Source organism: Lampris incognitus, chromosome 8, assembly GCF_029633865.1.
Source record: "Lampris incognitus isolate fLamInc1 chromosome 8, fLamInc1.hap2, whole genome shotgun sequence".
NCBI lineage: Eukaryota > Metazoa > Chordata > Actinopteri > Lampriformes > Lampridae > Lampris > Lampris incognitus.
This window is the reverse complement of record NC_079218.1, coordinates 42589449-42611324: the sequence shown is the minus strand read 5'-3', so window position 1 is coordinate 42611324 and position 21876 is coordinate 42589449. Positions and strand designations below refer to the sequence as shown.

At 44.8% G+C, this 21876-nt stretch overlaps 2 protein-coding genes across 3 annotated transcripts in view; both read right to left on the bottom strand.

Annotated features, from left to right (window-relative positions):
• Nucleotides 1-1293: 1293 nt before the first annotated feature.
• On the bottom strand, nt 1294-17444 carry LOC130116395 (prenylcysteine oxidase-like). Its single transcript, XM_056284311.1, has 7 exons — nt 17336-17444; nt 15034-15240; nt 8315-8489; nt 7242-7453; nt 6689-6829; nt 5527-5938; nt 1294-4335 (listed from the first exon to the last, which is right to left on the bottom strand). The coding sequence occupies exons 1-7, from the start codon at nt 17442-17444 to the stop codon at nt 4086-4088; spliced, it is 1506 nt and encodes a 501-aa protein (XP_056140286.1). The 3' UTR covers nt 1294-4085.
• A 1568-nt stretch (nt 17445-19012) lies between these two features.
• The window catches only part of LOC130116519 (transcription elongation regulator 1-like), a 41375-nt gene continuing 38511 nt past the window's right edge, over nt 19013-21876 (bottom strand). For both annotated transcript variants that reach the window (XM_056284437.1, XM_056284438.1), the window contains 2 exons: nt 19974-20074; nt 19013-19770 (listed from right to left, as the gene is read on the bottom strand). In XM_056284437.1, the coding sequence (XP_056140412.1) occupies nt 19569-19770; nt 19974-20074 (303 nt within the window). In that variant the 3' untranslated portion in view covers nt 19013-19568. The remainder of the gene's footprint in view (nt 19771-19973; nt 20075-21876) is intronic.

Below are 21876 nucleotides of genomic sequence, written 5' to 3'. Positions count from 1 at the left end.
ATACCATTGACAGTTTCAGGGGAAAAAAGTTATATATATATATATATGTATATATATATATATATATATATATATATATATATATATATATATATATATATATATATATATATATATATATTTCCATCCATCAATTACCCAAGCCGCTTATCCTGCTCTCAGGGTCGCGGGGATGTTGGAGCCTATCCCAGCAGTCATTGGGCGGCAGGCGGGGAGACACCCTAGAAAGGCCGTCAGGCCATCACAGGGCCTACATATATATATATATATATATATATATATATATATATATATATATATATATATATATATATGCGTGTGTGTGTATATATATATATGTGTGTATGTGTATATATATATATGTATGTGTATATATATATGTATAAATAGATAGATATAGATATATAGAGAAAGAGAATGACCGTATTTCTTATCCTTTTAATGTAAAGCATGTTGCGTTCCATTATATTGCTTTTTTCGCATACGAAGTTTGCTTTCTAAATATATTTGATTAATTGTTATTAAGGCAGACACTTTATGACAAGACCCCAATATTTTATTCCATCAACAACATAAATGATGAAAATCATAACAGATAAATAAAATCTAAATTTCCCCTTCTGTTAGACAAGCAAAGCTTCCCGGGTTATAGTAGCATTTTATAGAGGGATGAATTTTTTTAGCCGGGAGCACTAACAGAGAAAACTGACCTTGGTTTTGTATTCACGGTACATTTTCTAAATACCTCTGTGGGACAATTTAGGCAAAGCCTGTGATCTGGACCTTTTCCACAGCTATAAAAAAGGTCCAGATCACAGTTGCAACTGAAAACAAACATGTTCTGGGGTGGAGTCATTGACTACGATGACCTCTCCAAAAAAACATCGCAAGATGGTTTGGTATATCATTATCATTACGGTGCTGTTGTCCTCATAAAACAAATACAGGCCTGACTGCGGTCAAGCAAGGCAATATAAAACAGGAAAACCTAGTAATATTTCCAACACTTCTGAAAAATCAACGGACTTTGTCTCGATTCAGCGGTGTGCAGGTTTCTGAACCTTCCTTGTGACTACCGACTGAAGGCCCACGTTAACTGCGGCCAACTTAACCATGCATTTCACTTTACTGTATACCACAGTGCTTTTGAGACAACGCTGTTTTTCTACGAGACATTTTTGTGACGAAACGCAAAGCCCCCTTTTTCTTCTCTGGTGAACTACAACCAAGGTTGTTGGGTTCAAACTTGGTTCAGCAGTTCAGGGTCAGAGCTAAACATTGGAGACAGCAAAATAGTGTTCGAGTCCTTCTTAGGCTTAAAATCACTACTGTCCAAGTACATTTTTATGAGTCAGTATTAAAGTGAAAGGGCTCGATTGGTCATTTCACCCAATGCTAAACAATGGGGGGGAAAACCTTGGTCTCAATTTTGATTTTTTTTATTTTGATATACTTTAATGATCCGCGTAGGGAAATTCTGCTCTGCATTCAACCCATCCTAGCTGCGTAGCTTGGAGCAGTAGGCAGCCACTGTGCAGCCACCATGCAGCACCCAGGTACCAACTCCAGTTCGTCTTGCCATGCCTCGGTCAAGGGCCCAGACAGGCGTATTAACCCTAACATGCATGTCTTTTTGATGGTGGGGGAAACGCCACACAGAGGACGACCTGGGATGACCCCAAGGTTGGACAACCCCTGGGGTTCGAACCCAGGACCTTCTTGCTGTGAGGCGGCAGCGCTAACCACTGCGCCACCGTGCCGCTCATTTTCTATTATTCCCTTCAGTGGCACAGCACCATGATTCAAACCCACCCTTATAGTTCAATAGTTAGCTATACTGTGACATGACCATCGGCAAACACTCTATTAAGTGGGCTGATATTTTAGTATACCGTGTTATCTTAGTGGTACATTTACCATGGCGTGCCTTTGACTACACTACTGGTTCAAACAAAGTAGCTTAAAATACTCCTTGTTGAGCTAGAAAACAATAGCTCAGTATTTGAAGCTCTTATATCTCCGTAAAAGTGCAACTGAGAGATGGTGCACAGCCTCAATGTTTTTTTCCTTTTCTTTTTTTTTTTTTTGTGAAACACGTTGTGATGTATTGCCAAACTAAAATCACTCCCGGTAGCACCTAAAAGATTTGCTCTCTACTTTTCTTTTGTCCAATTTGAGACCTTGCTGGCTCATTTCATCAGAAAAAAAATTCTTTCCACTGAGTTATGCAACAGAAGCAGCAGGAAGGGGAAACAAGAAGGGTTGATCCCAGGTCACGGGGGCTAAAGAACATAGCGCCAGTGGCTATTATCACGACTTCATTTAAGGATGACTGTATTTATTTAAAAAAAACCCCACGAGATTGCTTTCAGTGAGATAACCTTGCAGTAACAGCAAGCGAATGGAAGATAAAGATGCCAATACATCTGGAGTGGTACACAGATAGACAGGGTCCAGGACCTTGTGCACACAACAGTTGTATAGCCAGGTTACAAAATCATGAAGACACATGCTCCACTGTTCCCCTGCCCTAATGGATAGGATGTCAGTGATCTGAAATCCCCCTCTGTTAACAGTAAGGTTTTGGACAGCAGGGTTGTCTGTTGTCTGGCAGTCACAGGATTCGTCCTTTAGCCAGCAATCGACACAGAAGCCATTTGTCCAGGAGCATTCACTCCAAAAATGTGCTCGTGAACAAGACTCTTGAATCAGTGCCACCTCCTGACCTCTGACCTACCTGTGGTTGAGGGCCAGTAAAACAGGTAATTTTCCTCAGAGACCAGTGATGCACGGTATCATTTTAACTAATGTTATAATAGCACGATTCACATTAAGATCTCCTCTCGGGATATAACTGCCCTCACCTAATCTCATTACGATCTCGGAACTGGCTTTTTTTTGTTGGGGGGGGGGGGGTTTACCCCTTTTTCTCCTCAATTGTATCCGGCCAATTACCCCATTCTTCTGAGCTGTCCTGGTCACTGCTCCACCCCCTCTGCCGATCCGGGGAGGGCTGCAGACTACCACATGTCTCCTCCGATACATGTGGGGTCACTAGGCGCTTCTTTTCACCTGACAGTGAGGAGTTTTGCCAGGGGGACGTAGCGCGTGGGAGGATCACGCTATTCCCCCTCTCCCCCGCGAACAGGCGCCCCGACCGACCAGAGGAGGCGCTAGTGCAGCGACCAGGACACACACCCATGAGTCTGTAGAGATGCCCGACTAAGCCAGAGGTAACACGGGGATTTGAACCGGCTATCCCCATGTTGGTAGGCAACGAAATAGACCACTACGCTACCCAGAAGCCAGTCTCGGAACTGTTAAGGGGCAGATATAGATATCAATTGATAAAGGTACTATTTTGTTGGGAAGGATTGTGGCTTTTCTCTACTCAGATTTCCGTAGCTCTTGAACTTAACAAAACTGCACTATGCGACAACACTGACACATGCAGCCAGGCAATCAGCCAGTTAACATTGATAAATGGGTGGTGACAGGGAGCATGTGGTCGCTAGCAGTGTTAAGACTGTTTATGTACACGATATAAAGGTGCCAAAGCTCTTCCGCTAAACAATACATGTTTGAATTCCTTCAAGTAGGTCACAATAGAGTTTATGGGCTTAGGGTTGACAGTTACTGCATGATGCCATTATTTCGATTTGAGTCCATGCAGTAGATATCTGCCAGAAAATTAAACGCATCATCCACATATTTCAAAACACAATTTGGAGACACCTAGCATCACTCTACTTGCTATGTCCTGCTGTGCTAACTATCAAACAGGTTAAATATCATTCCAGTGTTTGTGATAGATTGAGGCGATGGAGAGAGATAGACGCCTTGTGACTGCATTAGAGAGCATTCTTATAGGTCATTTCCGACATGTAGCGGTTGGTGTCGCTGACAGAACATCCATGATTTCTCCGGCATTGTCAGCGATGTGGGTCCCCAACCCACTGCTGTTGTGATTTGGTTGAAGAGACAGAAATCCCTTTCAGTGTTTTCTGGTGAGCTACGTTTGAGGTTGTTAGGTTCGTACACAGTTTAGCAGTTTGGGCGAGGGCTTGGCGACGCAGACAAACAGGTCATAGTTCAGTCTTGATCCTATGCATTAGGTCCTTCTGGTCCACCATGTCTGTCTGCCGGTTCCAGCGGTGGTAGGCCAGCAGGGCAATGTTTTTGGCGGCCACTGAGCTCATCTCCATAGCGCTGCCAGCCCACTCAATGCCGTTGAGGTAGTAGAGATTAGAGTGGAGCTCCACCGGCGGTAGTCCCTGACCGCTGGCGTACTGCGGGTAGGCCTGCCACTCCGTCACCTGCACTGAGTAGTAAGACCTGTGGAAAGATGGTAGATGGAGAAAACCTTCATGATCCAATTCAGACTACTCTTACTATCTTGCATGTATACTCTGCTTTATTATTATTTGTCAGTATGCTGCACTGTCATAACCTCACAAAGCCAGCCCAAAAATGTCTCTTTGCTCATTGTGGTCTGGCAAGGCGCAGCAGGAATTTGTTTTATGTTAGGGACGTTGTCAATGCATGCAGACCACAATTACTTTGCAGGCAACTGGATCAGATTTGAATCTGTCAGAGCCGCAAACTCCATAACGTACAACCAGATCCCCACATTTCCAAACACACTGGTCAGCTGGTAGTAAACACCACTACCGCTAGTAGGTCAACCCATGCAGAGTTAGTTATTACGTCTGTACACGAGTCTTGTCTTTTTCGTAAATGTGTCTGATAAAACTGATTCTTTCTCAGCATCAAGGCTAACCTCTCCTAGCACAGCAATTTTCATTTTCGAAATATGGCGCTTGTTGTTGTCGTCATTTAAACTGCTCCCCATAGTTCGCTGAATGGTCCGGTATCCAGCTACCGGACCCAACTGGTTGTCAATGGATCTTCTCTGGACTAATATCTGGTATAGCTAAAACTAAGCTTGCGAGAGTTAGGCTGGCTTTGCAAGGCTAGCACTGGTGTGAACTCTAATGATTGTTGTACAGCTGTCATCTGATTTTCTTTTTTCCAAACCCTTCATAGACAAACAACATGGGTACAGTATTCAGATCCCAGCTTCACGACGCAACAAATAAAACGCAAAACAGGACGGTGCGTGGAGAGAGGAGAAAAAGGAGGCGGAGAAGCAGACGAACTGAAACAAGAGGAAATACAAAAGCAGCAGAAGTGGTTGTCGTTTAGGGCAACAAATGACAATTACTTTCATTATCAACCTATCGATGATTGTTTTAATTAATCGGTTCGTTTATGAAATATCAGATAGAATGACTGATGTCCATTTCAAGTTCTCAGAGTCCAAAGTGGTGTCTTACATCTGTTACTTAGTCTGACCAGCAACTTAGCATTTGTGAAACTGTAACTGGTAAAAGTTTTGCATTTTTACTTGTTAAGTACCTCAAATGATTAATCGAATAATTACACAATTAGAATGGATTAATGTTCTGTCGACTGACCAAGCATTAACTGACTAATCGTTTCCATGCTATTGTAGTTGCCCCTGACCTGAAGAGTGTTTTGAGCTGGGCCTTGTCCAGTGGCTGAGGTGAGAACACCTTGTAGATCCCGGCCTCCTGCGGCTGTTTGCGTCTGAACCCCGCCGAGATGTTGACGGGGCATACGCTGGCTGCGCTGTTGAAGAACAGATCGGGCGTGTCGGTTGTCAGGACGCTGGCGAAGGGGAACAGGCGGGGGTCCGGGAAACCGAAGAAAGAGGTGTTGAGGTAACCATGGACGACAGTCGCCACGGTGCGATGGTATTCGCCGGGCAGCGTGTCAAAGGGCGAGGAGAAACCCTGGAACTTGACCCCGGACGCCACGCTGGTCTGGAGCGGCGTGGCCAACACCACAATGTCATACAGCTCTGAACCTGACCCGGTTGCTGTATTGAAGCTCAGCTGGTACTGGACTATCTCTCCTGGAGGGCAAATGTGGGATTACATGAACTAATGAATAAATATGCAAGAATGTAACAGATGCAAATGTATGCAAGTGTTGCATCAAAGCCTGAGAAGTGTATTTTGGATGTGAATAAAGACATATTTTGACCCATTCCATTATTGCTGGAAACTGCATATGAGCCGTAATGCTAACTATTAATACTGCAGTTACATGTGTGAAGAGCAGTTGTATCAAATGAGCAGTTAGCTTGTGTTTTTTGTTAAACACAAATTGTTAATCACATATCTGAATCTGCATGACTGGTGACATTTTCAAACATTGCTATGAATTAAAGTACATTTCATTAGTAGAATATACAATATTTTTGTTATAAGGTACTGAAATTTGTTTCAGTAACGGACTGCATGTGCTTTTGCTACTAGATGGAAGCAAAATTTAATATCAGAGATGTTGCAGATCAAGTCAGTGGAATTCAGATAAAGTAGTATATTGATATATCATACTCAAGGCTCAGCGTTTTCGGTTTGTATTTTTCAAAGCCATCCAGCGAGCCGAATTTCGCCACAAGAGGACACTGTTAGATAACCTCGCACGAACAGGAACAACTTTTGGATCCGTGGAAACATAAAATCTGGGTGAAAATCAGTTTAAACCAATCTGCTCCTTTTAAAAAACCTGGGTATTTTTCAGTGAAAATCGGTAAAAACCGAAAACGCCGAGCCTTGATAATACGTTAAGGCCAATACAACTACGAGGGGCTGAGTACCGGAGTAGACAGGGGAGACAGTAGTGACTTGGGCCTGCAGCAGGTTCGCGTTAGCTAGCTTCAGCAGACCAGAGCACACCAGCTTGTTGCCGCCTTCAACCGCCCATAGGTTGGTCTGGGCACCAGCTAGGGACACGGCGCCTGATACACAAACACACAGGCAAACATACAAACAACCATATACACATGCAGACACAACAAAAACACACTCAAAACACAGACACGAGCACGCACGCACACACACACACCAAAGTGTGTACCAGAGTAATAAAGTTATGTGCAATAAAGTAATTTACAACCATCTACACATTCTCACCCTCTTTTCTTTTCTTTTCTTTACCCCCCTCCTTTCACCTTGTTAGCTTTTTTGAACTGGGAGCTCCTCTTCTCCTCCTCCCCCCTTCTTTACTCTCTCATGACCTACACTAGCAGGGAGGCTGATATTTAGTTGACACTTCACACCTCATTTCAGCATCCCTCCTTCTCTCTTCCCGCAACCCTCCCTCCCTCTCTCCTTCCCTCCTCATCTTCCCTCCCTTTCCACGTTTCTGACCTACAAATGCAGGGATGCTGACATTCTGTCCGTAGTTGACTCTCATGATGGGGGCGATGACCTCGTCTATGAAGTGCTGGGACACGCCCAGCTCCAGCAGGGAATCGGAGAGCGGCCGCCGGGTCATGTTTATGAAGCCACTCCCACCCAGAGAGCCTAGCAGCTCTTCCACTGAGCTGAAGGCATAGCCGTGAGCCTGGTACTTATAAATCCTGGAGTGCACGCACGCACGCACACACACACGCACACACACACACACACACACACACACACACACACACACACACACACACACACAATAGCAAATGTATAGCAAAGGCACTTAAGATATCATTTACACCTGGTATTACCATATTTCCTGGACTACAAGTCGCATTCAGCAAAAAAAAAAAAAAGAAGTGTTGTTGCAAGGAAAATAACATCAGTGTATAAACTAGATTTATATGGTGGTACAGTATTTTCCATTGAGTCACAAAATTAAACAGTGTCATCAAGTAGCCTTAGTTGAACTGCAGCATATTCGTCAGACAAAATTGCATCGTATAAATCGCTTTGGAATATAAGTCGCGGGACCAGCCAGACGAGTAAAAGAAAAACAGCTACTTATAGTCTGGGAAATATGGTAACATGTGATCTGTACTCATGTATGCCATCTGGCATTATGATACATAGGCGTAGGATCTGCCTAACCACCTCTGGAGGTCGTCCAGCTTGCATTGTAACCCGCAGGGTAAAACTGTCATGCCCACAACCAGGACACATAAATGTGTTGAGGCTCATTCTGAAAGTCGCCATTTACTCTGTCTCAGCGCATCAAGACCGCATGATATTACCAGGAGACAGACTGACTGACAGACAAACGGGAAGACTGATAGATGAATGGAAGTAGGGGTGGTTTGATTTTGGGTGGGAGGAAGGGGGCTTTCAGACACAGACATGACACAATATTCAGAATGATGCACTGAGGTGGGTCACATTTAGTCAAGCCCCAAGAATTCAGAGCCGCTCGAGTGGAGAGGAAAGTGTGCCATGAGGTGCAGGGATGAAGGGAATGTCGTTAGTTCTACCCTAACCTCATGAATTTCTCCATTATCTCCTCCACCCACATCTGCAAGCGAATGAAGCTGATGCCATAACGCCACCAAAGACGGAACAGGTCCAGCAGGTACCAGTCCGTCTCCTCCAGAATCACCTCTTCACCGTTAAACACCGCCGTCTTACCTGCCACGCTGCGACGGTACTTCAGACCTGAGGGCACGCGCACACACACGCACACACACGCACACACACACACACACACACACACACACACACACACACACACACACACACACACACACACAATTTAAAGAGCCTCATATGCAATTTAGTTGTCGGAGCAGCAGAAATGCGAAACTGAATTGAGAGAAAAAACACAAATAAGCATAAAAACAGATAATGAAAAACATAAAATAAAGCGCTTGTATGGTTACGCATACACAAAATGCACAGATTTGGCAACAGCTATTGGGTCACAAGTTTCTGTAAGGAAACCTTTATTAGCTCATCACCCTGAACATAGGCTTGTGGGAAGTGTGGACACTGGCTGAGTTTGAGGAGGTAAGATTAAATCTTGAAGACTGTGTGACTCCTTGGTTAAAAATTGTGGTGTTGGTTTCAATCCAACCCCTTTGAGTCACATTAGAGAAGTCACCGATGCAGCTTTTTTTTGCCCCCACAGTCATGACTTTGCTAAAATCCAATCCATCCTACCGACTGCTGAAGCCAGACCCCTACTTACCAAAGTTAACAATTAGCTGTTAATTCAAGTAATCATACTTCCGGTTCCGGTGTGGGAAGACGGCGGCGCGAATTCGCGTTTGCGGCGGCCTCACCCAGTACCATCCATGTAGTGTCTTTGTCCATGTCTGCGTCTAAGTTTTGTCTTCGTTTGATGGCTGGGAGAGCTGGCGCTGGATCAGCTGGGAGAGCGGGGCAGGCAAAGCTAACTGCTAGCCCACGCAGACTGGCAGTTCCGATGACACCGACGGCGGTCTGGCGGCGGCCTGACCTGGGGTTGACTGTGGTGTTTTTGGATGTCGTCGTGAGGAGTGCCGGGAGGTGTGTCGAGGGTGTCTGGCTTGGAGAGCTGGCGCTGGATCAGCTGGGAGAGCTTGGTCTGCTTCGTCCGGTGGGCCCGGGGACCACGGTCCCTGCCTGGAGCTGCACCCGAGGAGGAAACACCGAGGGCGGTCTGACAGGACGCAGAAGCGGGGCGGGCTAAGCTAACTGCTAGCCCATGCAGACCGGCAGTTCCGACAGTCATCCTGGCTGGCGTTCATTCCCTTGGACAGTCTTTTTTTTTTGTTTAGTTTGGATATATGTGTTAGTTTGGATATGTGTGTTCTTGTAGTTCTTGGATGTGTTTTTGTCTTTGTGTTGTACTGCTGTGGGCTGGGGGAAACGGCAAAGTGTTCCTCATTCCCGATATTATAGCCAAGCGCACATGCCATGTAACGCGCAATAGTGTGCGTGTACCTTAGATCCTTAAGAGAGAAAGTAGATGGACAACGCCACATATCAGTTTTATTGATATATCATAGCCATGAGTGTATGTCATGTTGAGTGCAGGTAGTAGATGGGTATAATGGTGATAGTAGTAGTACCAGTAATAGCACCAATAATAGTATCACATCGGTAATCCTAGTGTTGAAGTAATTAAGGGCCCAATAGTAGTAATAACAGACACCACTAAAACAAAAATTTCGACCATTACAAACGTCCTTGCCTCCCTTCACTGGCTACCTATCCATGCTCAATCCAACTTCAAAGTTCTTCTGCTAACATATAAAATGGATTGCTCCATCTTATCCATAAGCCCTTATGAAGCCTTTTGTATTGTCCCATGCCCTCCAATGTAAATGTGCGGGCCTCCTCTGTTTGCAGAGCCAACATTTCTTGTTGCATCCCTTTTTCTTTGAAACAGTCTTCCTGGGGACATATGGGAGGCTGATTCTGTAGTTTTCTTCGAATCAAAACTAAAATCCAACTCATTCTCATTATTGTCTGACTGGCAGTCACTGCTGTGTTGGTTTGCTGGCACTCAACTTTAATACCTCCTAAACAGTCTCAATGTAACGCTAGGTTAGTGTTTTAGTCTTTCTAGTTAGTGCAACGCTGGATCCTGCCAATGGGAAAACATTACGGCCCTTCCGCTCTCCTTGAAAGCTTTAGCACCTTTCTAACCCCATTACCTGTTTGTTTGCATGATTGATGTGAGTGTACGAGACTGCCCGTTGTGTGTCTGTCCTCTCTTTTTCAGGACATTTGGTGCTAGGAGCAGTGCGGTGATGGCAGGGGTCAGGCTTCTGTCTGCACTGCATCCTCTGTTCCCATTAACCCAGGCCCTGGCCTCTCCGGGGACTCTTATCTACCTTTTGTTTTGGCTTTTGTTCATGACTGCTCCCTCATCATTTGTGACAGCTCCAACTCTCTCCCTCTCTCTCTGTGAGTGATGCGTCTGGGTCTGCCTGCTTGTTGCAGGTATGACAACTCTCTTCTGTTTTCCAAGGCTCTGTAACACACACACAGGGTGTTGCGCAGGACAGCCTCACACGCTTCTGCACACAGCGTTGTCCTTTTGCACTTAGCGCTGGATGTAGTCACGTTTCGTTTCTGAATTTGTTACAACGCTGTCTACCTCGCCCCCTTATCACCTGTCCATCAAGAAGGAGGGATCCATCCTTTGATACACTTCCTGAGGTTTCCCTTATCTTTTTCTCTCGACAAGTTTTCTTTTCTTTTTTTGTGTGGCATTTTCCTCCATTTCCAGCAGTCCAGCATCCCCGCGACCCTGAGAGCAGGATAAGTGGCTCAGATAATGGATGGATGGATGGATGGATTTTCCTCCATTTGAATTGATGATCTAAGGATGGAGAGTGTTGTCTGTTGTCGTTTCCTGTATTAACCCGTTTCTCACTGTGGGTATGTAAGGCCCTCTTGACTTGACTTGACTATGGCAGATGTTGCCACGCGAGTCTTGAAAAGCCATCTGAAACCTTGCACTGTTACTAAATGCTGAAACGCTGACCCCTAGACACACTGACACACTGAGTGTACACTGAGCGTAAAAAACAAAAACAAAACTTGTCAAGGCGCTCAACACTTTTAGGGGATGTAAAACACATCCTTGTGATTGACAGCAATGACATAAATAGCCCTGTGCTGTAGAGATAGCGCCCTAGAGGAGTTGCTGCTCAGCCTCTTCCTGCTCCGTGCATGCTTACAGTGGTGTGAAAAAGTGTTTGCCCCCTTCCTGATTTCTTATTTTTTTGCATGTTTGTCACACTTAAACGTTTCAGATCATCAAACAAATTTAAATATTAGACAAAGATAACACAAGTAAACACAAAATGCAGTTTTTAAATGAAGGTTTTTATTATTAAGGGGGGGAAAAAATCCAAAGCTACATGGTCCTGTGTGAAAAAGTGATTGCCCCCTAAACCTAATAACTGGTTGGGCCACCCTTAGCAGCAACAACTGCAATCAAGCGTTTGCGCTAACTGGCAATGAGTCTTTTACAGCGCTGTGGAGGAATTTTGGCCCACTCATCTTTGCAGAATTGTTGTAATTCAGCCACATTGGAGGTTTTTCGAGCATGAACCGCCTTTTTAAGGTCATGCCACAGCATCTCAATCGGATTCAGGTCAGGACTTTGACTAGTCCACTCCAAAGTCTTCATTTTGTTCTTCTTAAGCCATTCAGAGGTGGACTTGCTGGTGTGTTTTGGATCATTGTCCTGCTGCAGAACCCAAGTGCGCTTCAGCTTGAGGTCACGAACAGATGGCCGGACTTTCTCCTTCAGGATTTTTTGGTAGGCAGCAGAATTCATGGTTCCATTTACCACAGCAAGTCTTCCAGGTCCTGAAGCAGCAAAACAGCCCCAGACCATCACACTACCACCACCATATTTTACTGTTGGTATGATGTTCCTTTTCTGAAATGTTGTGTTACTTTTACACCAGATGTAATGGGACACACACCTTTCAAAAAGTTCAACTTTTGTCTCGTCAGTCCACAGAGTATTTTCCCAAAAGTCTTGGGGATCATCAAGATGTTTTCTGGCAAAACTGAGAGGAGCCTTTATGTTCTTTTTGCTCAGCAGTGGTTTTCGTCTTGGAACTCTGCCATGCAGGCCATTTTTGCCCGGTCTCTTTCTTATGGTGGAGTCATGAACACTGATCTTAACTAAGGCAAGTGAGGCCTGCAGTTCTTTGGATGTTGTTGTGGGGTCTTTGTGACCTCTTGGATGAGTCATCGCTGCGCTCTTGGGGTAATTTTGGTCGGCCAGCCACTCCTGGGAAGGTTCACCACTGTTCCATGTTTTCGCCATTTGTGGATAATGGCTCTTACTGTGGTTCGCTGGAGTCCCAAAGCTTTAGAAATGGCTTTATAACCTTTTCCAGACTGATAGATTTCAATTACTTTGTTTCTCATTTGTTCCTGAATTTCTTTGGAGCGCAGCATGATATCTAGCTTTGGAGGATCTTTTGGTCTACTTCACTTTGTCAGGCAGGTCCTATTTAAGTGATTTCTTGATTGAGAAGAGGTATGGCAGTAATCAGGCCTGGGTATGGCTAGAGAAATTGAACTCAGCTTTCCAAAGATGTCCTAAACCACACTTAATTTATGTTTTAACAGGGGGGGGGGGGGGCAATCACTTTTTCACACAGGGCCATGTAGGTTTGGATTTTTCTTTTCCCTTAATAATAAAAACCTTCATTAAAAAACTGCATTTTGTGTTTACTTGTGTTATCTTTGTCTAATATTTAAATTTGTTTGATGATCTGAAACATTTAAGTGTGACAAACATGCAAAAAAATAAGAAATCAGGAAGGGGGCAAACACTTTTTCACACCACTGTATGTGTTTGTGAAAGTTCTTGATAACCTGGTAAATTAAGCACGAAAGCTAAAAAAAGTTTTTTTCCGTCTATGAATATACTCACTGGCCACTTTATTAGGTACACCTTGCTAGTACCGGGTTGGACCCCCTTTTGCCTTCAGAACTGCCTTAATCTTTCATGGCATAGATTCAACAAGGTACTGGAAAGATTCCTCAGAGAGTTTGGCCCATTGACATGATAGCATCACGCAGTGCTGCAGATTTGTCGGCTGCACATCCATGATGCGAATCTCCCGGTCCACCACATCCCAAAGGTGCTCTATTGGATTGAGATCTGGTGATTGTGGAGGCCATTTGAAGACAGTGAACTCATTGTCATGTTCAAGAAACCAGTCTGAGATGATTCGAGCTTTATGACATGGCGCGTTATCCTGCTGGAAGTAGCCATCAGAAGATGGGAACACTGTGGTCATAAAGGGATGGACATGGTCAGCAACAATACTCAGGTAGGCTGTGGCGTTGACACGATGCTCAATTGGTACTAAGGGGCCCAAAGTGTGCCAAGAAAATATCCCCCACACCATTACACCACCACCACCAGCCTAAACCGTTGATACAAGGCAGGATGGATCCATGCTTTCATGTTGTTGATGCCAAATTCTGACCCTACCATCCGAGTGTCGCAGCAGAAATCGAGACTCATCAGACCAGGCAACGTTTTTCCAATCTTCTATTGTCCAATTTTGGTGAGCCTGTGCGAATTGTAGCCTCAGTTTCCTGTTCTTAGCTGACAGGAGTGGCACCCGGTGTGGTCTTCTGCTGCTGTAGCCCATCTACCTCAAGGTTCGACGTGTTGTGCGTTCAGAGATGCTCTTCTGCATACCTCGGTTGTAATGAGTGGTTATTTGAGTTACTGTTGCCTTTCTATCAGCTCGAACCAGTCTGGCCATTCTCCTCTGACCTCTGGCATCAACAAGGCATTTTCGCCCACAGAACTGTCGCTCACTGGATATTTTCTCTTTTTCGGACCACTCTCTGTAAACCCTAGAGATGGTTGTGCGTGAAAATCCCAGTAGATCAGCAGTTTCTGAAATACTCAGACCAGCCCGTCTGGCACCAACAACCATGCCACGTTCAAAGTCACTTAAATCACCTTTCTTCCCCATTCTGATGCTCGGTTTGAACTGCAGCAGATCGTCTTGACCATGTCTACATGCCTAAATGCATTGAGTTGCTGCCATGTGATTGGCTGATTAGAAATTTGCGTTCACGAGCAGTTGGACAGGTGTGCCTAATAAAATGGCCAGCCGGTGAGTGTATATACACACAAGTGAATCGTCTCTACTCCACAAGGGCTATAAAAAAATTTTTGATTATTTTTTTTGGCATTTTCTGCCTTTTTGTTAGATAGCGAGAGAGACAGGAGGGGCAGGGGATGACATGCAGTAAGGGGCCGGATTCGAACCCAGGCCGCTGCAGTAAGGACTCAGCCTTATGTGGTACATGCTCTACCAGGTGAGCCACCAGGGCGCCCCAGCTATAAAATTTTAATACGTATAATACTGAGTGCTATTACTTTAAATGTAAACAATTCAATTTAATCAGACAAGAAATGGTGAGATGATTCATAATTGATTGTTGCTTTTAATAAAACTTCTTTTATAAAAGAAATTATTAGATACAGGTGAGATGTAGCATGTCCTACAGTTTGTTAATTTATACACAACAAGCCACTAGGATACAGGAAATACTGTGTCTGAATCTTAAAATTTACTTGAAATGGACAGTTCTCTTTGGTCTTGAAAATCACCCCAATGTCTCAGCTCTCATGACTGGCATAACAGACTGACAAGAAGAATTTTTGAGGTTGTGTATGTGTGCGAGTTTTTGTGTGGCCACGTAAACTCACCTAACTGTTTGACAAAATCCTGCATGTGGAGGTTGAGGGAGTGAATGATGGATCCCCCTGACTCGTAGTCATGGTGATTGACCGTTACTGTGGCGAGACGACCTCCGACCTCTCCTTTCTCAAACACATCCACCTGGACCTCAGGGCCAAAGTGCTGGCGCAGGAAATGAGCCGTGGCGGTACCACCTATCCCTGCCCCGATGACCGCTGAATTGGACAGAAACAGAACAAGGAGGATTAAAAAAAAGTGAAGATGTCTCAAAGTTGTTGAAATGTAAATTATACAGATAAATGTGTGACATTAATATAAGCCATTTAGGTAGCCTGGTTGGGAAAGAGATAGTCCTGCTGGATCTCTGATCTTACATGTGATTTGCAGGAAATATGTCCGTGAATTCCTAAATCCACTTTGCATAACATAAAACACATCAGCACATCAGTTATATACTCACTAAGCCTCTACACCTACTTATTCAAACGATTACGTAATCAGCAAATCTTATGGCAGCAGTGCAATGCATAAAACCATGCCGATACGGGTCAGGGGCTTTGTTAACGTTCACATCAACCATCAAAATGGGGAAAAAATGTGATCTCAGTGATTTCAACTGTGGCATGACTGTTGGTGCGAGGCGGGCTGGTTTGAGTATTTCTGTTACTGCTGATCTGGGATTTTCAAACAAAAGTTTCTAGAATTCACTCAGAATGGTGTGAAAAATGAAAAAAAAAATCCATTGACAGGCAGCTATGTGGACAGAAAGTTCTTATTAATGAGACTGGTTTGAGTTGACGGAAAGGCTATGGTAACTCAGATAACCACTCTGTACGATTGTGGTGAGCCGAAAAGCATCTCAGAACGCGCAACATGTCGAACCTCGAGGCGGATGGGTACAAAAGCAGAAGGCCATGTCGGGTTCCTCTTCTGTCAGCCAAGAACAGAAAGTTGAGGCTGCAGTGAGCACAGGCTCACCAAAACTGGGCAGCTGAAGACTGGAAAAACATCTGATGAAGCTCGATTTCTGCTGAGGCACACAGATAGTAAGGTCGGAATTTGGCGCCAACAGCATGAAACCATGGACCCAACCTGCGTTGGGTCAACAGTTCAGGCTGGTGGCGGTGTTGTAATGGTGTGGGGAATTTTTGCTGGCACACTTTGGGCCTGTTAATACTAGTCAATCATAGCTTGAATGCCACAGCCTATTTTAGTATTGTTGCTGACCAGGTGCATCTCTTCATGGCCACAATTTAACCATCTTCTAATGGCTATTTCTGGCATGATAATGCAGCATCTCACAAAGCAAAGGTAATCTCAAACCGGTTTCATGAACATGACAATGAGTTCAGTGTTCTTCAGTGGCCTTCCCAGTCACCGGATCTGAAGCCAATGGAACACCTTTGAGATGTCCAAAGGAGTTGAATCAAGTACAACTGGACTTGGTATATATCCGTGAAGACGTTTCGCCTCTCATCCAAGAGGCTTCCTCAGTTCGTGCGTTTCTGACTAGACCAAGCTAGTCTGGCTGGCTGGTGATGAGACTCAGAATTTATTCTCTTGGAGTCGTTGTCAGAGCTATAGATGTCCATGGCTCTTTGTGACAACGACTCCAAGAGGATAAATTCTGAGTCTCATCACCAGCCAGTCAGACTAGCTTCGTCTAGTCGGAAAGGCACGAATTGAGGAAGCCTCTTGGATGAGAGGCGAAACGTCTTCAATATACCAAGTCCAGTTGCACTTGATTCAACTCCTTTGGATAACCATGACCTGGATGAATGAGAACATTCACAGGCAGCTTTGAGATGTGGTAGAAAGGGAGATCTGAAGCACGCATATGCAGCTGACAAATCTGCATACATTGCACGATGCAATCGTGTCAACATGGGCCAGAATCTCAAAGTAATGTTTCCAACATCTTGTGGAATCCATACCAATAAGAATTGACGCTGTTTTGAGAGCTAGGGGAGGCCCTGTTGTGTTCCTAATAAAGTGCTCAGTGGGTGTATGTAATCAATCATTCGTCGGTCTCTTCAATAGGATGCACATGATGACAAAAGGTGCAGTAGGCCGATGCGTGGCGTCTGATAAAATCAGCCCCCCCCCCATCACGTTATGGGCTTTTACCACAGAACGTTATCTTCCCTTATACAGCAAGACAGCAACACTCATCCCTCACATCGCTGATTCAAAACGCGTCTCAAGAGGACAGGATGCCCCGGCTGGCCTGTCCCCCTGCCAAGCCACAAACACCAGCACAGCACCAGCTAACGCTGGCTGGACAACATGCGGACGGACGACTTCTCTTGCCTATCTTAGATGGCGGGCCCCCCACGTCGAGCCGGGTGGCCCCGGCGTCTCCGCTGACCGGCGGCCATGACAGCAGGAGGAGGAAGAGGAAGAGGAAGAGGCGAAGCATAGCGCGGAGAGACAAGGCGAAGAGGCACGCTGTCTGTCCCCGATGAGTGGAAATAATCTCGGCTAGCGACTCCTCCGTTCAATTGACACCGTTCTCCGGGCTAATAATCCAGGCGCATATGCAATGATAGAGATTATTTTAAAAACGAAACAAAGCCAAAACATCGCCTTGTGACGCGGCCCCGGCGGGTGAGGGCCGGCTCTCCTGCCGTCGACGTCCGGCAACATTCACACGTGACCTGGGCGGGGCTAGTTTGAACCAATCACATCATCCCGGGCCGGCCAGTCAGCTGAGACGGGAAAAGGTGAACTGATGGAGACTTATTACAAGGCGTGATTCAGCGTGTATATATATATATATTTTTTCTTTTTTATTAACAGACGCTGAGTGCGTCTTTTTTCTCATCAGCTTTCTGCCAGTGGGGATATTAACGGTTATTTTTCAACCCGAACGTAGGCACGGTAGGTAGAGCCCCTGTGACGCTGCGCCCAATGTCCCTGCTGATGAAAGGCAAGCTGCTTAACACATCCTTCCCCGGACTTTCAGCGGGACCTCCACGCAATGTTCTCTGGAAAAACAACAACAACAACGCTCATCCGAGCTAAAAGTTTGACGTTGGCTTGTGAAAATTTACTGGTAGTTGGGTCGGGAAATTCCACTTCACTCAAACTCCTCAGTTCACGTGAGCAGAGAATCAACCCGTTATATTCAGCTCACCATCACAAAAATGACTGATAACTATTGACCCGTGCAAGTCCACATCGAGGACATAGGAGTTTTAAACAAAGTTATTTTTATCGTTTATGACTATGCTATTTCCTAATCGAATAAAAGCTGGGATATTATGAGACTTCCGTTATACTACTACTACCACTTTCGGCTGCTCCCGTTAGGGGTCGCCACAGCGGGTCATCCGTCTCTGTCTAACCTCTCATTCAACTCACCATATGCCTTTTCTTTTGCCTTCTCTCTCTCTCTCTCTCTCTCTCTCTCTCTATATATATACCCATTATCCAAACTACTTATCCTTACTCAGGGTCGCAGGGATGCTGGAGCCTGTCCCAGCAGTCTTTGGGCGGCAGGCGGGGAGACACCCTGGACAAGCCGCGAGAGAGAGAGAGAGAGAGAGAGAGAGAGAGAGACACACACACACACACCTAGGGAAAATTTAGTACGCCTGATTCACCTGACCTGCAAGTCTTTGGACTGTGGGAGGAAACCGGAGCACCCGGCAAACTCCACACAGAGGACGACCCCCAAGGTTGACTACTCCGGGGCTCGAACCCAGGGCCTTCTTACTGTGAGGTGACCGCGCTAACCACTGTGCCACCGTGCCTATACATACATACATACATACATACATACATACATACATACGAGACTCCCGTTATACAAATGTCAAAATCTCAGTGAAAGGGTTGGAGGTGTTCTTCATATCAATAATAATCTTTATTAAGAGATGGGCTTTCACGTCTTTAGTTTCACTATAACGGAGTCTATTCCACTAACATTTGCAGATTTGGTTAATGGCACACAGATTAAAACAAAATCCACAGGAGCCATTGGGAAAAAAACAGTGGAAGTTGCCTTTATTTTCAACAGAGAAACTGCTGCAACATCAGAGTAAACCACTGAGCAGAAACAAACATTCACACTGAGCCAATAACTGGCACAGTGGAGCAATAAGGCTTAAGGACGCCTCACGCACACGCACGCACACACACATTCACACACATACAGAATTTCATTTACATCAGCTATCTTACACCTAATTGGCTGCTGAGGCAGCAGTCATATCACAAAACCCCTCCCTCTAATGCAGTCAGTCAGAGGTGAAGGGGTCAAAGGTTAACCTGAGATCAGGTAACCTCCGTTCCCTGCTGTTGCCTTAGACACAGGGCTAGTTCAGGGCTACATGGTGACATAACACAGAGACTTTACCAGTACTTCTCTATGGTACATCTCTAAGCAACATAAGCCCCAACGATAACACTGCTCTCTGGAAGGCCAGCCTTAGGGCCTAGAGGAAGGATGTGAGGTCAAGGGATTAGGGGGTCATGCTCTGGCTGAAGGTTGGGTGGAGCAGAGAGGAGAAGGGCACCGGCCACAAGGTGATTCAACAGGTCACTTGGTGGAACGTCGTGTGGGTTCAGAGGCGGTGGGAGGAGGGGGTGGCCCACGGCGGTCCAGATCTTCGATGTAGAACATGATGAGCTTCCTGCGTTCCTCTGGAACGCACTCCAGGACCAGGTAGCGCTTATCGTTTTGTAGAACCTTCTCGACATCTTTCAGATGCTGCTCTGACTCTTGTATCAGCTTCCTTGATCTGGAAGGGGGTGTATGGATGAGTGGAAGGTACTTTGAAGTAAATATTACAGATTTTCCTTCTGCTGACTAAAGATTTTGTTTAGAATTTTAACAACAGCAACAGCACAACCTTCACTGAAAAGAAACTACTGCGCTTCAGTTTTTGGTTTAGTTTTTACATTTATGTCCCATGTATTTATGTGGCTGTGCATGGATAAAGACCTGTAGGTGATGAACTTTGTCTCCTTGAGGAGGGTCCTGAAGTCAGCTTTGGCTGTGATGTATTTGTCTTTGATGTAGTCCTCAAACTCTCGCTGCCTCTTCTACATGAACAAATCAGCAAATCAGTCATCAATAATCAAATTTAGTATGATAATGTTTTACAAGGAATTGTTAGAAGACACTCTAAGACAATAAAAAGACTAATAAAAGCAATCAGTGAGATTAATAACAGTTACAAAACCATACTCGAGCACACATAATTGCCAGCTAGATTGGCATTATCAATCACTGTATCTAGCATCAAGGCCCAGAATAAGGTTATGGAAAAGGGACGGTTAAAGTTAACCATCACAGCTGAATAGGTTTGTGGAACAATTGTTCATGCTGACACGGGACCAGCTATTGTTCATCTTTTCATTTTTGCTTAGATGCCTGAATGAAAGTGCTCTGCTGACGCCAGCAAGCAGAACTGATTCGACAGTAGTAGAACATGGCGGATAATATTTCGATTCATGTTAAGACAGCAATGTACGGATCATTGTTTCATTCAGAGTTGTCAGTTGTTAATGTCCTGAAAAGAATAGCAACTTGTGCTTAGCCCACACGCACACTGGTATTTTTGAAAACGGGGTTTTTCCTCCTTCATTCTTAAAAGAAAATAAAAATAAATTCCCGCCCACACAAGCACGGTTTAAAAAAAATCTCCGTCCAAATGAAAACACAAAAACACATGATACTCAACACAATGGATGCACTGTCAAGAGCATGCCAAACCAACAGGCGGCGATATAATCCCAACCTGTTGGCTAATCAGAAGCCTGACAAAAAAGCTAACAAGCCAAAAACTCAATTTTCCCCGTCTACAAGTTGACACTGAAAACGGAGTTCCTGAAAATCTGCCCAATTGAAAACACAAAAACACAATTGAAGCGGTGTCAACAGCATACCAAACCATTATAGGGCTGTCCCAAATACCATTTTTTGGGCTCAGAACTTCGGTAGTAATCAACAGCGAATACTCGGAGCTTCGGCTGAGGTGTGTGTGTGTGTGTGTGTGTGTGTGTGTGTGTGTGTGTGTGTGTGACTCAGGAGGGACTCAGCCAGACATCTCTCCGTTCTCGGCTGACATGGACGGCATAGCGCTGCAACACGTGTCTTTCGGTTTAATTGAAGATATTAATTGTTAAGGATTCTGTTATTCTGCAGTATTGTTGTTTGTATTGTTATTTGTTAATAAAAAACATTTTCCAAAAGGTTTGGTGTGACTTATGCATGTTTGTAATCCCGAGGGATTTGGTTGAACGAGGTCCTGTCTATGCACTTTTTGCGACAAATTTTCTCACCATGGATAAATTATAGACCTACATAAATGCTCACAATAAAGGGCTCCGAATCCCAGACAACGCCCGACAAGGCGCTGTGAGACAGAAGTGCAGAAACGGCATACTGGCTCCATCAAATTTATGATTTATAAGATTTATATTTATTTATAATTTCTTTATTGTCATGTCTCAGTAATTGCATACATTGAAACGAAATGTGTCCTCTGCGTTTAACCCTTCCTATACACTAGGAGCAGCGCGCGGGGACCAACTCCAGTTCCACATTCCATCAGCTAGTAACCTAAATCTATAACGTTTTACAAGCTGAACCTAACAAGAGTCAAACACGGATACAAATCCCGCTTATTTCTGTTATCACAACAATACTTTTAATGAGATCGCCGTAACGGCAGGCTTAATGGCGTAATACTCTGACCTCGTTCTTCTGACGAAGAAATCACTCAGAAATACAATTATTTTTACCAATTACCGACACAGTAAAGAATGAAAAAGGCCCCTCTGATGGCCGAGCGGAATAAACAGCCGTTCTTGCAACCCACTCGTCATGTGGCTGGGAGGTT

Coding starts and splice junctions, on each gene's coding strand:
- LOC130116395 (XM_056284311.1), bottom strand. CDS start 17,444: ATGCTTCGCCTCTTCCTCTTCCTCTTCCTCCTCCTGCTGTCATGGCCG. Junction 7,454..8,314: donor ATAATGGAGAAATTCATGAG/GTTAGGGTAGAA, acceptor CGTGCACTCCAG/GATTTATAAGTACCAGGCTC. Junction 4,336..5,526: donor CAGCTCAAAACACTCTTCAG/GTCAGGGGCAAC, acceptor ATCTTTCCACAG/GTCTTACTACTCAGTGCAGG.